Raw genomic sequence first — 17046 nt, forward strand, 5'->3', positions numbered from 1 at the left:
ATTCCTTTTTTAAAAAGTTTTCATTTAAACTCTAGTTAACATACAGTGTAATATTAGTTGCAGGTGTACAATATAGTGATTCAACAATTCCATACATCACCCAGTGCTCATCACAAGTGCACTCCTTAATCCTCATCACCTATTGCCCCCATCTGCCTCAGCCCCTCTGGTAACCATCAGTTTGTTCTCTATAGTTAAGAGTCTGTTTCCGGGTTTGTCCTTCTTTTTCCCCTTTGCTTGTTTTCTTTCTTAAATTCCACATGAGTGAAATCGCATGGTATTTATCTTTCTCTGACTGACTTATTTCACTTAGCATTAGATCCAAGAGTATAATTAGATCCAAGAGTATAATTTTCTCCTTTCTTTTGCATTTATGTAAGGATTTCTGCGGCTTAAATTTATAAAAACAGAAAATAGGAACAGAATTGAGGACTCTCATTTTTGTCAACAATATTCACCTGTGGTTACATGAACAAATCGAGGCAGGGGAGACTCATTCATCTCACCAAGATAAACATTTCTAATAAACTTGTACTCTTTTTGCTTAATTATTTATAAAAATGTATAACGCATTTGTTGTTTGTTGTGTACTAAATTACTATAACCTAAAACTTACTGAAAGGAGCACCTGGGTGGTTCAGTCGGTTAAGTGTTCAACTTCAAACTTCAGCTCAGGTCATGATCTCGTGTTCTGTGGGTTCAAGCCCCACGTTGGGCTCTGTGCTGACAGCTCAGAGCCTGGATCCTGCTTTGAATTCTGTGTCTCCCTCCCCCTCTCTTTGCCCCTCCCCCGCTCAAGCTCTGTCTCTCTCAAAAATAAACAAACATTAAAAAAACAAAACTTAGTGAAATAAGAAATATGTAACACCCACAATCTTATAAATGCTACATATATTCTTCTTTTGTATAAATTAATCTTTCTTAAAAAGAGCAAAAATATCCCTAGAGCTTTATGGTCAAAGTAAATTGAAAAGTCTTAAATTTCTATTTTTATACCTTTTTTTTTGTTGCCAAGAAATTTGCCAGTGTGATAAAATAAAAAGACTTTTTAAAAAAGCATACATTAAGTTAGAATAAAACAATGTGAGGCAAGTGTAAAAGAAATCCAAGTTGGAGGAAAAGGAAGGATTTACAATTTCTATGAAATGGGCGTCTGGGTGGCTCAGCTGGTTAAGCATGTGACTCCTGGTTTTGGCTCAGGTCATGATCTCATGGTTCGTGAGTTCAAGCCCCACATCAACCTCGGTGCTGACAGCAAGGAGCCCACTTGAGATTCTCTCTCTCCTCTCTCTTTGCCCCTCCCCGAGTGCACGTGCTCTCTCTCTCAAAATAAATAAACTTTAAAAAAAATAAAACTTCAACAAAAGCATTCTTTAAAATGTAATTTTTTTAAATGTTTATTTATTTTTGACACAGAGGGAGACAGAGCACGAGTGGGGGAGGGGCAGAGAGAAAGGGAGACACAGAATCCGAAACAGGCTCCAGCTCTGAGCTGTCAGCACAGAGCATGATGCGGGGCTCGAACCCACGAACTGTGAGATCATGACCTGAGCCAAAGTCAGACGCTCAACTGACTGAGCCACCCAGGTGCCCCAAAAGCATTCTTTAAATGGCTGATGAAAGCATATTGCTAAGGTATTTAGATTCCACAGGCTACATTTTAAAAAGTGATGTAACCATTTTATTTTTAAATGTTAATATTTATAATTCTCTGGAAGTTACATCCCTGAAACTATAAATAGCATTTTCTGTCTTTTCTTTTTAAAATAGTTGACTCATATTGAACATATGTAGCACTTAGAAGGCTCTGTGCTAAATACATTTCTTTTTTTTTTAATTTTTAAAATTTATTTTATTTTTTTTTTTTTTTAAATTTACATCCAAGTTGGTCAGCATAGTGTACATTTCTTATTTCATATATTTCACTTAATAAATCGAGTTATAGTAATTTAGTATACAGTTAATCAACACAATGAATGCATTATGATTTTTGATAAGCTTAAAAACTTGGGATGAAAAGTTTTAGATGTCAACATAAAATGTGTTGAGGGGGTTCACAGTGTTGCAAATTTATTTAGTCCAAATGCCCAGTATCAAATATATGGCTTTTCACCATATGACTCCTAACATTTCAGCTTCACCTTCTAGCTTCTGGCACTTAAAGCCCCAAATCCAAAGAACTACTCACTGTCATAATTTCATGCTTCTGCTTAGTTTTCTAAAGGGATCACACTCCTATTAGATGCCCTGTGATATGAAGTCAAGTCCCTATGCATATTAGTGTATGAAAGGTTTGGAAAAGCCCTAAATAAAGGAAACTGTTTATGGGGCTCCTGGATGGCTCAGTTGGTTAAATGCCTGACTCCTGATTTCAGCTCAGGTCATGATCTCACAGTTCGTGAGATGGAGCCCTGCAATGGGCTCAGTGCTGACAGTGCAGAGCCTGCTTGGGATTCTCTCTCCCTCTGCCCCTCCCCCACTCTCTCTCTCATTCTCCCCTTCTCCCTCAAAAATAAATAAACTTAAAATTTTTTTTAATTAAAAAAAAAAGTAACTTGTTTAAATTTGTTTCTCCAAATCTAGAACTGTTAGTAGTCTGTGAAATTAATGTTCCATCGAACACCTTTCCAGCAAAGTGCCCAGAAAAATCTTAAGATCTAGTTTAAAAGTCAAATCTTGGGGTACCTGGGTGGCTCGGTCAGTCTTGACTCTTGTTTTTGGCTCAGGTCATGGATCTGGGTTGTGGGATCAAGACCCATGTCGAGCTCTGCACTGGGCATGGAGTCTGCTTGGGATTCTCCCTCTCCCTTCTGCCCTTCCCCACTCCCCTGTCTCTCAAAATAAACTTTAACAAAGTAAGTAAATAAAACCCGATTAAAAAAAAAGTCAAATCTTTAAAGCCTTCCAAACTTCACCTGAGAGGCATCCTTTCTCCAGTATTCCCACAGGTTTTGCAGCCCTCAACATGGCTGTGCAATTACTAGTTTTCCACCTACTCTCCATTAGGCTGCATGACAAAGGTCCAGTACCATGATGGTTCCTGGCTCCCAGCAGGAGCTCAAAGTGGTTGAACCAACAACCAAAGGAAAGCTGGAAGTGCAGGAAAGGAGTGGACAATGGACAGATTTCTGCTTCAGATGACTGGGCTACAGGAAATATTCACAAGGAATAGAAGATTGGCAGAAACAAGTGAGAGTCCATTTTGACGTGTGGGATATAAAAGTGGAAACGTCCAGTAGGCAGGTGGAAATATGGATCTGAATCTTGGAAGAGAGATCCGGAGATTTAGAGAATCTTATTTTATAGGTGGTAGATGAAGCCATGAAATAAACAATGACATGACCCAGGAAAACATGACTGAGCAGATCTTTCTGCTCAGAATGTAGAGAATGGAGTAACCTGAGGAACACCCATTATCTAAAAAGTGTGCAAAGAAAGCTTCTCAAGCCAAAACACTAGGATTCCCCTTGATTCCCCCACTCTCCTGCCCCCCCCCCCAATCCATCTGGCCCATCACTGAGCCCTGTCACCTGTCCCTTTGGGAGCTGTACCAAACCCATCTCCTTCTCTCTGTCTCCACTACTACCACCAACCCTAGTCTAGACCCCTGCGAAAGCCTTAACTGCATCCACTCTTGTGCACGCCACCCCAAGCATTCTCCACATAGCACCAGAAAGGCCCTTAAAAAATAAATCACGCTGGGGTGACTCAGTAGGTGGCTCAGTCGGTTAAGAATCTGACTTCAGCTCCAGTCATGATCTCACAGTTCATGAGTTCAAGTCCTGCGTTGGGCTCTCTGCTGTCAACGTGGGGTCCTCTTCCGATCCTCTGTCCCCCTCTCCCTGTGCCCCTCCCCTGCTCATCCTCTCTGTCAAAAATAAACATAATAAAAAACAACAAGTCACACTTCTTAAAATCCTAACTGCTCCCCACTGCAATTGATCTAGTCGTCCTCACCTACCTCTCATACTAGCTGCCTAGTGCCATGTGGCTCCAGCCACACTGACCTCCTTTCTGTTCTTCAGGCAAGCTCAGAAGGTTGCTGTCTCAGAGACTGTGCTGGTGGTTTTCTCTAACTGGAATGTTCTTTTCTGAGACTTTCAGCTGACTGATGACCTCCTGTCAATCAGGTCCAAAGAAAGATGAAGCATCTTATCTAAAGTTGCTCCTAGGTAAGTCACCAGTATCACATTACTCTTAATTTTTTGTTAGCATATTACAAAAATTAATTTTTTAAATTATCAATCTCTTTCTCCATGAAGGCGGGAGTTTTAACTTGCCTGTTCACTGCTATATTCCTCTGGTCCACAGTAGGCACTCAAGTACTTGTTGCATGAATTAATAAGGAAAGCAGGAGACTCAGAAAAAAACCAGAAAGCTGGAAAGAGAACCAGAAGAAAGTAGAAGCTAAGAGAAGAGTCTTGGGAAGGAGGAAGTCAAAAAGAATGATGACTAAGAAGCCACTGAATTTGGCAATTCCATCTTTGGTGCCATTTAAGGGGGGTAACTTCGGAAAAGTAGAAGAGGTAGAAGGCAGATTACAATGGGCTCATGAGTAAATGGGAAGTTCAAGGGGAAAGGGCAAAAGGAAGGAAAAAGATGGAATACTATTTTGAGGGTGAGAAAAGACAAAAGCAAGGAGAATAACTGCCCATGTTTTCACGCTGAAGCGAAGGACAGGGTGGGAAAGGGGATACTGAAGATAAAAAAGGAAAGAGTGCCAGGACAAGGTCCTGGATGTTATAGGAAGAAATAGGATCCTAAAGCCACATTAGTCACCTTTTCTCTAAAACTATCCCACATGATTACAGCACAATGTCTGTTTTACGTTCAGAAATATCTACTCCCTGTAAGTAATTTGTTATCTGCATAATTCTAGCATTAGTTTGCTCTACCAAATCATTATTAAAATTTTGTAAGTCTTTCTTAACTCTTAGAAGGTACACACTGGGGTGTCTGCAAGTAGAGAGCCATATGGTATGCACATAGTGCTCTCATCCAGTTCAGAGAACAAAGGTTTTAAGAGAGACAGAAAGACAGAGATGGATGGATGGATGGGTGGAAACAGGAGAGAAAGAGTGTGTGTGGAAATGATAAAGCAAATGGAGCACAACAGTGATAATGGGCAGAACATAAGTAAAGGGTGTAGAGAGGTCTTTTGCACCATTTGTGTCGTGGCTCAGTTGGTTAAGCGTCAACTCTTGATTTCGGATCAGATCACAATCTCACGGTTCATGAGATCGAGCCCTGCACTGGGCTTTGTGCCAACCGTGTGGAGCCGGCTTGGGATTCTCTCTCCCTCTCTGCCCCTCCCCCGTTTGTGCTCACTTGCACGCGCGCGCACTCTCTCTCTCTCTCAAAATAAATAGTAAACGTCAAAAAAGTATTCAAATTATGTACAAATAAAAAGTTAAAAAGAGGGAAAGTTTTCACACCTAAACTTAAGCAGGGAAGGCAACTGCCCCAAATGGCTGGCATGCAACTGTCAAACTTCTCTACAGACTTTCACAACTACTGAAGGAATAAGCAGCAAAAGTGTAACAATGATGGATAAAGGGATGAGGCAGAAACTTTTACAGCCTTTTACTAAAAGAAAATGTTCAAGCTAATGTATAAGACTATTCTCATCACAGAATGAATGCTTGTATCAAGTGGTTGGGTAATTCCCTATAATCTAGCATACCCAATAAAAAGAAGTCAATCCTGTCATTAGAAAACAATCTGGTTTTTAATACACAGACAGTATAAAGAAAACCTAATAGCTGTTCCTTGACAAGTAGAATAGAAAAAAGTCTGAAGCACTGTTTCTGAACCATCCTTAACAGAATAAGCAGATAGTGGTTAAGCCTGCTGTTGCAGGACTTCCTAAGAAAGGAAAAAAACCTGAAGGCAAAATCTATCTGATCCCTTTTCTGTTTTACAAAGGGTTTGCTGATGATGGTAACTCTGGCTGTGAAACAGCTGCCTAACAATACTACAGTATATCTGGAAAAAAAGAACTGATCATATTCCCAATGTAAGGGACATTAATTAGATCAAATACACATAATAGAACTGTCAAAGATAACAAAGACCAAGAGGCACCTTCTCCTCTCCATCTCTCTGTGAAAAGCTGTGCTCTCTCTCCAAACCAAAGTCCTATCCAAGCAAGGCACTCTCCTCTCTGAACTGAAGGAGCCATTAGAAGGGAAAACACTGTTTTTTTTTTCCTTAGTGATACTGATCTTCCATTACTAGGACCCCATCAAGGCTGAAGAGCCCAGCTAGAATCAGTTGTGGACTAAAGTGAAAAGGGCCCCCTTCCTAGTAGGGAGGTGGAAGAGCACTTCCACTCTGAAGTTTAAACTCATGAAATCCAGGGGTCAAGGTTTAATGTGATAAGACATCAACATAACATGGCACATCTGATCCCAAAGGAATGACTGACAAGCCAGATTCAAGTTCTAACACACTCAGAATTATTTCTCTTCAAACAGCAGGCCTAATTTCTTTTCAGTAAATCAGGACTAAAAATAACATACAGGATCCAAGCTCTTTCTCTCACTACTAATGTACTTTCTACAGGGTGTTCGAGGCAACTATTTTGAGTATAAAACTAGGATTTTTATGAGCTTTCATTGTTTACTTAAATTGGAATGACTACCCACTACTCTTAAAGGCTTTTCCTTAAAACAAGAGTCGTTAGTAAAGGTGGCTCATGAAATTAAGCCATTTTGCTTTTTGAGGTTAGTGCATAAGACCATAGATTACTGAGTAAAGTACTATGGAATTTAGTATCAGTCACTCAACAAACACAGGCTGAGGGCCTAAGACATGTACAGGACTCTGAGCCAAACCCCTCCCTCCCTGCCTCCCAGGGCTTACAGTCTAGTTAGCAAGACATGACCTAAAGTAGCACCACTATGTGCTAAAAATAAATAGCGGAGATACCTTTTGTAAATGTTTGGACAAAGAAGAATCTGATCGTGAGTTAGGATGGTCTGAAACTAGCTCTAAAGAGGAAGATGAGCTGAAGAATGGGAGGATTCTTAGAGGGGAGAAGGGTCCTGTAGGCAGCAGCTTTTCTGTTTAAGAAATATTTTCACATCTGCACTCACTTGAGTCTTATAAGAATCCTGGAGGTTAAGAAACTAAACACATCCACAATTTACAGACAGGAAAAGGGAGGTCAGAAGACTGGACTAATCTTGATACAATAAGCAATGAAATGTCCAGCAGCCCAGTGTAGGAGAGAATAAGGAAAAGAATTCAACCAGAGCATAGGAGCCACAGCATTTAGAGAGGAAGAAAGACTAATGACCTAAAGACTAGTTAGAGAAGAGTACAGCAATAGCCTAGCTGAGAGGTAACAAAGGCACAACTTTTAAAAACACACAGAACAAACTCGATTTTAAACACTTGTTTTAAACTTTAAGTTACCAAGAAAACAACAACAAAAATCACCTCTTAATTGTCTTCCTTTCATAAATCAGTTTCAGGGAGGTAAACCTCTAACCAACAAATTCCTTAATATTATCAAAGATTTTAAATAGGCTTGTAAAATAAAACGGGAATTGTGAACAATATTGCTGGAATCACAAGTTCACAAATTTCTGGATTGCCTAAATACGCAATATTGTCTTGCACCTCACGAGCAGTATGATGCCTTTTATTTCGATTTCCCAAGATTTTTGGATTTTTCCGTTCAGAACACTTTGATTTAGACAACTGAAGGCCGACTTATTTCCATATGTAAGCCCTGACTCTTCAAAGAGCAAGGACCCTATAAACATTCGCAGAAAAAATGAGGTCACTATCAGAGGCAACACTTTGCCAGTCTGTTCCCCCCAAAAGTTATCAAAATCTCAGAATCGAGTTTGGAAGAACCACCTTTCAGCTACCGTTCACCAGCCTTCCCAGCCGGGGCCTTAATGTGAGTAAGGTCCTTACGGTCATGTTTTCCCAAAGTAATGCCACAGTGCCATTTCCCGCAGATGACAACTTCTCAGTCCCTGCCATGTCAGCCTCCCCCGAGCCAGAGCCGAGGATTTGTGGGCACTGGGGAAGTCTCAAGGCGGCCGGGAGGCGTCAGGGGCAGTCAGTGGCTGCTCCCCACGCCCTACTCACCGCGACAGGGCGGCCGTGCTCGGGCCCGTCGGTGGCGTCGAGGCGCGGGGCCGAGGCCGGCGCGGCGGGCACCGGGGCGGCGGCGGACGCCGGGACGGGGGCGGCGGCCGGGGCCGGGGCGGGCGGCTGCCGGTGCTTGCCGGCGCGCTTGGCTTTGGCCTGGATGCAGCGCTGGTGCAGGGCGAAGGTGTGCTGGCGCTCGAGCTCCAGGCGCTCGGGCGACACGGCCTCGTAGCGGGCCTCGCAGGTGCTGTGGTGGCGCCGGCACAGCTCGATGCGCCGGCGGAGGCGCTCCATGACCGCGCTGTGCCGCGGCAGCGCGAACTCCGCCATGGGGCAGGTGGGCAGCACCATGGGCCGCGGGCTGCACGGGCCGGGCCCGGGGCGGGCCTCTCGGAGCCGGCTGGCACTGCGGGCTCCGTTCCCCGCCGGCGGCCCGGCCGCCTTACGGCCGCGCCATGGCCCCACGGGCTGCGGAGCGGGCTCGCGCGCGGCGGCGGGTCTTTCTCCGGCCCCGCTCGGCCCGACCCGGGCCGGCGCTCGCTGCCCACCTCAGGCTTCGGCCTGTCCCCGCCGCCCCGGCCCCATTGTTTTCCGCGCCGCCGCCGCCGCCATCTTAAAATTGTTTTCAGGGCCCTCGGAAGAGGGCGGGGCCCCGGCAGGCGACCCCGGCGTCACGGCTGATGAACAGGCACTGCGGCCAATCAGAGCAGGAAGAGCGGGCCGCCCGAGGGGCGGGGGCTAGCACGCAAGAGGCGCGCTGGGGCTCCCGAACGAGTTTAAAAGGAACTCTCAAGTGAGGGGCGGTGGGAAGCCCCTGGGCGGGCCTCAGTGCTGGGCACCGAGCCAAGTATGACCGACAGGAGCCGGTCCTAAACACCACCCCTAGCCCTCAGGCCCTTCCGGGCCCGCGGAGAAAAGGGGCAGTCCGCGAGGCGTTAACTGCCTGACCCAGACGCCTGCCTGGCACTGCAGCGCTTCACCATTTTCTCCTCCTACAGCCTTGCTGAATTGTTTTGATGAACTCTAAAGTAGCCACGCTTTTTCAACGTCAGCTGTTTTTTGACGCATTGCTTACATCCGGCCTCATAATTGGTCAGAATTGTCCACGAGTGTGCTGTGCTGGAAGAGCTTTCTTCTAGCACCATTACGAATCACGGGGACTGTCAATTTCCACTTAATACAAAAGTTTGAACAAGTTTCAAAAGTCCTACTTAAAAACAAAAAAAAACCCAGGGTGCCTGGCCTGACAGTTAAAGGATTATGGCTTAGGTAAAATTGAGTCACTCAAATAATCCAACCAGGGACAATTACGTTCTAGTATTATAACTAGTAGGCATACGGGGTGAGAGACTGGGGGTAAAAACAGGAGCAATGACTCAGTACTAAAACTAGGTATTAAGGGGCACCCAACTAACTCAGTGGGGCCAGCGACTCCTGATCCTGGGGCTGTGAGTTCCAGCCCCACGTTGGGTGTGGGATTACTCAAAAATAAACCTTAAAAAAAAAACAAAAACAAAACCGGAAAACTAGCTACTAAGCCTGCGTTGGCTCAAGAGATTCTAAGAAGTTATTAAGGGCACCCTAACTGCTAAAAAGTTAAACAGGAGACGCCAGGAGGCTGTTAGTGGAGAGGCACCACCAACTGGTCAAACATTTGTTACAGTAACGTTTTACTAGGGCCCACAAAAATGTTTTATTTTAAAATCAGGAGAAAAAAATTCTTATTCAAGTAGTATTTTATACAAATGCAGTTAAAAAAAAAATACAAAGTGGCCCAAGACAAAAGCGTCTAGAGCTCATGAAAGCCATATCATGGTCCTGCCTTTTTTTTTTTTTTTAACCAGTCTTCAAACATGCATTTTCTAATAGGAGAGATAATAGTAACTAAGAGTACTACATTCTGTGTACTTCTCTTCCAGTAAGTAACCCAAAAGCCTAAAGGCACATTTTAAAGCAGTTTTGGCCCAACTTTCAGAAACATCCTTCAAATACGTAAGAATATGTAAAAGAATCTGATTCTGAACAAATTCTCTAAAAAGTTCAATGAGTCCAATAAATCTTAAAGAATATTATCTACAAATTACTGCCCCCCCTTTCCTGCTATCCCTGTTATATATACAACAGAAACTACTGACCCCCAATCCAGCAGAAAAAGAAGGCAAAGTCTACACTAGTGAGATGAAATAATTACTCAATTGTCCATATTTTCTGCAGTAAAACACTTGAATTGACAGTTACCATTAAGAAGTTCAGTCAAAAGCAGACACTTAACACAGGCCTTTAATGTAACACCATTTAGTGACGTGACAATTTGAGGAAAATGCAGAGAATATTTTGTGGGTAAGAGAAATTGAGGAATACATCTGACGGAGTGGGTATTTTACAACAATTTGACAAATAGCCAGCATGTTAAATTATAATGTAAGTGCTTTTGAAGAGCTAAACACTGCTGGTCGTTCATTAATGTGTCAGACATTTAATTAGAAGGCTGCACCTTCAACAAAGAGTGAAAAAGAGAACCAAGAAAAGGCTTTTTTTCTTTTCTTTCTTTCTTTTTGGACAAACTTTGCTAAATAATCCTGGAAAGGCCAATGAACACTAATTTATACTTGCCATTAGCTGGAAGAAACTGTTAAGTGAGACACGAGACGGAGCGTCAGAGTGAGGAAGGCAGATTTCTGGAAATGCAATGATCCCACACATTTGCTTCAAGGAGAAACCTACAGACATATTTTCAGGTCTTGCTAAGTAACTGTTTATTTGCACTCAATACATTTGGGAAAGTCTGCTACATAGCTACGGTCACTGTGACCACAGAACAATAGATGAAAAGGATAAAGCACTGAACAGCAAGAAAAATTCATCCCACCCTCCTAAGAATTTCAGTGAACCAGTAAAAAATTTAAGATAAACAAAATAAACAGATACAGCCTTCATCTCTTACGAATATACTTCCTCCCCGAATCTCCCCAATATAAACACTTTGGAGTGTTTATATATATTCAGTGCAAGAAACAGTATCATCGGTACATTTGAAACACCTCTGAAGAAAGAATAAAGCTAAAACAATTCTGAATACATTTCAGTGTGGTGTAATAATGATATCACACTATAGTGATGGGGGAGAGGCTCCGATAGCACCCATCTGCATTCCACATGAAAAAAATAAATCTAAGATCACTTTTTAAAAAATTCTACAAGCCACATTAAAAAAAAAAAATTGCTTAAACAGGACTGCTTTATCATGTAATTTAAGACACAAATGTTACATGAACTGCAAATGAAGACTTAAAAAGGTTAGCAGCTACAAAAAATCAGGTAAATCATGCTATATGTCACTCCTCCCATAAATACTTTTAGCCTGTGTTCAATTACAGTCAATTCTGAATTGGCTCGCCTCTGGCTTAGACTTCTCAAGCCTTTACACAGAGTAAAAGAAATGGATAAAAATGAAAGACAGTATTCTATTCTGTACTTTGACCCTGGAAAGGTGCGGGTCTGCTTAGAAAAGGAAGAAGAAACATACACTTAATCACATAAAGCTTAACACTATGCGGAGCTTTATAATCATTTTCAGCAACGGACTGCAAGCTGCGCTGTGAAGAAAATGCATAGCAGAGGAGAAAGCTGGGAACTGGGGAAAACAGGGAAGGAAACAGTGTCAACACAGTGGAAGAAGTGACGAAACATCTGCATCTACTTGGGAGCTCCCATACCCTGGGAGCATTCCTTAAAAAGCCACCTGCTCCAGAAGGCTGGAGCCCAGACTCTCCCAGTTTGGGAAGCATGACCGCCCGAGTGCCACACTATGCCACCTCCTCCACCGACTGCAAAGCTGTCTGGGAACTGGGCTGTTCCAAGGGCAACAGAACACACGCACTTTATGGTCTAAACCAACAAGAGGAAAAGTTTCTTCTTTCTGTATGTCTATTTTTAATACAACTGAAACAGAACCCTTCTATAAATTTGGGCTGCCATCCAATCCATCTCCTCAATTTCCTTAGGAGGAATTGAGTGATGGAAGCAAGCAAAACAAGATTATAACCACAAACTACTGCACTTTAAACATGATTATCAATTTTAAGGGACAGACACACTTGAAGGTTTCTTAATACCAAACTTAGAAAACAAATTTGGTGATAAAAACTGCAATTCATCCCCCTAGCACTTCTAAAAGTTGGTGTTACTTCTGCATGGACAGATTAATATATTATTAAATTAAGCCAAGATTTTTAAAGACTGGCAAAGTTCTACCACTCTATTTTAAAAAACAAAGATGTTTCAAAACAAAACAAAACAAAACAAAATACAAGTTAGTTGCTTCATGTTACGTTTCACAACCATTAATGTTAAATGCTTTCTTTCTACAGAAACAGGGTCCTTTAGGTCACAACTGCAATTATTTACTGCTTAGATGTTTAAAATTACACGGGCTAGTGTTCGACTGGAACCTGTTGATGGTGACGTCTGGAGGTTTTCTGAGTTTCAACCTAAGGTGTGCCAGGGTCCTCTCCTAGGACCACACTTGCAGGGGAAGGGGAGGGAGAGGAAATCACAGATCAAGTTCTTTAAGATTGTTTCACTCTCTTCGCGGCTTTCTGTTTCTTGGTGATCTGTTCAAAATTTCATCCTCCTGTTGGATGAAAAAATAACAAATTCACTGTAAGCAGCATACTTTATAAACAAGTAAAACTTCACCAAGTTTTCAAGATTTGTCAGGCTGAGTGAGGGTAACCCATCTGAGGAAAGAAGAGAATAAAAATCTTTAGAAGTAAGTGCACCAAGAACAAGTGTCTCAGAGGCGGTGGGGTTATGTGCGTTCTAATTTAATCTGTACTGTTTTCTACAGACAGGCACTTTCCTCAATCTAACTCCTAAACGTTTTCTTTAAAAAGGACCAGATGCCATGCTTTCCCCACATTATCATGTTCGATCCTGAATAATCTACTGGCCTGTGGGCACATTAGCCCCACTTTGAGGCTTCTCTGAGAAAGACGGGATATAAGAGGATGGAAGACTATCCCAGCAGTCCCACACGACACTAGATGACAAGCCCAGGGCCTCATTCTACTCTATGGAGCGACTTCTTATATTTTGAGGAAGACTGGTGGATATAAAATACGTATGTGAGACTCGTCCCTACCTGAAAGAAGAGCATTTAGTTGAACTCTGCATTCTACTTGAGACAGGCTATGGCCATAGAAAATATAAACAGCATTGACCTTTATCGATGGAGGGGCAGAGGTGCAGAAGCTAGAATGGAAACTGGGTAAGGTTTTCCAGCAAAGAGTAAACTGAAACAGAGATATGCTTGGAAAAGGGCCCTAAGAAAGGTGTAGACAATTCTCTTTCCCTCGTACCTCTTACAAATTCACCCAAAATCTGGACCCGGAAGCCCAGTGAGTTCTCAGACCTTCCTCTCCTATCACCTGGCTAGAGCCACCATATCTTGCCTGCATTATCACAGCAGCCTCCTAACTGTTCTCACTGATTCTCCCGTCTGTAGAAAACACAGCAGCCAGAGTATTCAGATCCTGTCACTCCTGTGCCCTCAAGCCTGCAATGGCTGCCCATTTCACAAGAAGGAAAAGCCAAGCTCACATTATGCCTTGGGAGGTCCCACTTAATCTAGAGCCTTCCCCACCCCAACCCCCCACCCCCCCAATGGCCACACTGGTCCTCTAGACTACTACTTCAGGCCACTGTACTGGCTGTTCTCTCTGCCAGGAATGCTCTTCCGAAGGACATCTCCACGGCAAAGTCCTGTATCTCTTTTAAGTCTGCTCCAGTATCACTCTTCCATGAGGCCTACCATCCCTAACATTGCAACCCATCTCACCTCCGGTACTTCTAATACCCTTTCCTTTCCTACTTTTATTTTTCAGGCCCTATAGTTTCCTAACATACTATTCATTCATTTCCTTATAATGCCTCTTGCTTATTGGCTATTTCTTCCTACTGGAATTTATGCTCCCCAAAGGCAGGGTATTTTTGTTTCTGTCTTGTTCGTTGGCAATGTGCAGCACATGATGGGCACTCCAGAAATGTTTGTTGAATGGATGAATCCATGAGTAACAGGGATAAAAATTTTAGAATACAATTATTTGCTCAAAAAATACTTTTTATTCCCTCCTAACCACTAGACCCCTAGTGAAGGAAATACTTTTTAAGGGCACAGCAAGGAGAGAGGAGACAGATGTGTTACATTAATAACCTGAAGTTACCATCTTAAAAACACTGTATTGGTTTTCCCCTAAAACCTTCTGCTTATTCCAGAAAACCATTTGTAGCACAGAAAAATACTTCCGAGATTCAGATACAGTTTAAAATTAACCAATAAAATGTGTACCTGTCCTAAGAATTCCACTTTTATAAAACTAATTCTAACACATTTTTTTAATTGCCACAGCAAATGAAAATTACCCTATGAAAGTACCCCCTCTCTAGGGGCACCTGGGGCTCAGTCAGTTGAGCATCCAACTTCGGCTCAGGTCATGATCTCACGGTCCGGGAGTTCGAGCCCCACGTCGGGCTCTGTGCTGACAGCTCAGCCTGGAGCCTGCTTCAGATTCTGTGTCTCCCTCTCTCTGCCCACCACCTCACACTCTGTCTCTTTCTCTCTCAAAAAATGAACATTTAAAAAACCTTTTTAAAAATGCCCCTTCTAGGGAAATGTACTTTCACTTGAGTTGCTTGAGATACAAACTGTACTTTTCCTTCGTATTACCTCTGCTTTAGGTTTTCTATCCTCCTCCTCTTGACTGACAGTGCCACCATCTTCTTCAGCATCACTTTTCTGCTTCTCTTCTAAGACAGAAATCAAAAGTACAACAAACTGAGCGAAACCTTATATTTGTTTTTGGTAATTAGACCATTAGCATTAGAACATGCTTCAACATTCAAAAGCAATCTTTATTGTTTGAAAACACCTTAGGGTCTTAGCTTAAAACAGATATTCTGGGGCCTACTTCTTACCAAGTTTTTCTTCACCTTCCTCCTCCTCATCTCCCTTGTCCTTTTCCTCTTCCTTCTCTTCTTCTTCCTCCTTCACATCTGGTTGAGGGGCATCAGTTTTCTTATATTCCACAGGACTTGACTGTTTCTGAAATATTCCCCCAAAATGCAACAATTTTGCTTACGCTTTTATGTTAACATCTACAAACTAAGTACTATACGAGGCTATATACTGGTAAAATGAGTTAAGATATATAGGGGTGCCTGTGTGGCTCAGTCAGTTAAGCATCCAACTCCTGACTTCGGCTCAGGTCATGATCTCCCAGTTCGTGAGACTGAGCCCTGCATTGGGCAGTGTGCTGACAGGGCAGAGCCTGCTTGGGATTCTCTTTCTCCTCTCTCTGCCCCCGTCCTCCAAAATAAGTAGATACACTTAAAAAAAAAAAAAAAAGGTTTAAAAATGAGGTAAGATGTAATTCCTGCCCTGAGAGTTTTCTCTTCAGTGAGCATGTGTGCAGGTCAAGGGCAGAAGAAACAGTAAGAACAAAGGGTGAGAACAAAGAACAAAACACACCCAGTGCAAGGTGAAACATAATCCTCATTTAATAGAAGTACAGCACTTAAACAGAATTTTCTTGCCCCCCTTTTTTTTTTCTGGAGTGCACACAACAAAGACTAAACAAGAAAAACTAAAAATAAGGCTGGATTACTCCCAAATGTATTTTGGGGGGGAGGTAGGGATGCTGAAGGAAGAATGCATAATGAAAAAAATAAAAGACTGAATTGTAAAGTATATGAAAACAGCTATCCTAGGAAGAAAAGCTGGTTTGGGCCCAGATGGCTGGTTCTATACCTAAGTTGTTGTGTTTTCTGTTTTTGTTTTCCAGAAAGCTGCTGCCACATATTATGGAAGGGCAATATTGCAGGCTTAAGTACTTACTAGAAACTGAAGGGCTATAAATCCTCCTCCCATCTGGGCACAATAAATGGCCACTGAGAGTAGTGAGTAAGGTTCCAGGTGTGGCCCACTCATTACTGATCTCAGGCAACAGATCTTAGTTATATTTAATATGAGTTCTTTCTAAAAGTGACTAAAAAAAGAAAAACTCATACCTTTCCAGAGCAGCAGAAGAGGATAACAAGAAACACAGGCAGAGCTACTGTCAGGATGTAGACCACCCAGAGCCACGGGCGCTCCTCGGCCGCCTCAATCATCTGCCCCACCACACCTGGCTGAGAAACAGGATGAGACAGAGCTCAGGTCCTTGTTTTTGACACCAGATACATAGGTGGCACCGTTTCGCTGTTTAACCTCTGTATGGCACTACTCCCTTGTCAAAGGGTTTGAGCCAAGACAGTCATACAACATAAAAAGGAAATAAGAGAAAGTCTCCGTTTTCCCCGCTTTTACCATCAAGGTGGTTTCCCTTGCACAGGTGTGAAAGCAGGTTTCTTAATCACCTGCCAGAGGCCCCCTTAACCTCACCGCCAGTGAATGAATGATTTCTTGATCTCAATTATCTCTGGCTCTCGCACTCACAGCTTGGCCATATGGCCGCTTGTGTGAAAATTCCATATATTGGTAAACCATGACTCAACATTTAAGAGTGCATTAAAATATATCCTAGGGGGCACCTGGGTGGCTCAAGTGGGTTAATTGTCTGACTCTTGATTTCGGCTGAGGTCGTGATCTCACAGTTCATGGGATCGAGCCCCGCGTCAGGCTCTGCGTGGACAGCACAGAGCCTGCTTGGGACTCTCTCTCTCCACCCCTCCCAACATGTGGTCACATGCTCTTTCTCTCTCTTAAACATTAAAGAAAAAAATTTTTAATTAAATACACACATACCCTAAATGGCAAATTTTGTTGAATATGCTTTAACAAAGTAAAAAAAAAACTACCCTACACATAACACAAATAGGGAATCTGAAGCCATTATGTCAGACTGGTGAAATCATGTCCAAACACCTGGTATTTTGTTT

At 42.6% G+C, this 17046-nt stretch overlaps 1 protein-coding gene across 3 annotated transcripts in view; it reads right to left on the reverse strand.

Annotated features, from left to right (window-relative positions):
- Positions 1-10371: 10371 nt before the first annotated feature.
- Positions 10372-17046, reverse strand: part of CANX (calnexin) — a 34125-nt gene continuing 27450 nt past the window's right edge. For 2 of the 3 annotated variants that reach the window (XM_030316071.2, XM_030316079.2), the window contains 4 exons: positions 16177-16296; positions 15085-15211; positions 14837-14916; positions 10841-12742 (listed from right to left, as the gene is read on the reverse strand). In XM_030316071.2, the coding sequence (XP_030171931.1) occupies positions 12689-12742; positions 14837-14916; positions 15085-15211; positions 16177-16296 (381 nt within the window). In that variant the 3' untranslated portion in view covers positions 10841-12688. Of the gene's footprint in view, positions 12743-14836; positions 14917-15084; positions 15212-16176; positions 16297-17046 lie in introns of all 3 variants that reach the window. The other variant, XM_030316063.2, reaches the window with a different exon arrangement.

Source organism: Lynx canadensis, chromosome A1 (assembly GCF_007474595.2).
Source record: "Lynx canadensis isolate LIC74 chromosome A1, mLynCan4.pri.v2, whole genome shotgun sequence".
Classification (NCBI taxonomy): Eukaryota; Metazoa; Chordata; class Mammalia; order Carnivora; family Felidae; genus Lynx; species Lynx canadensis.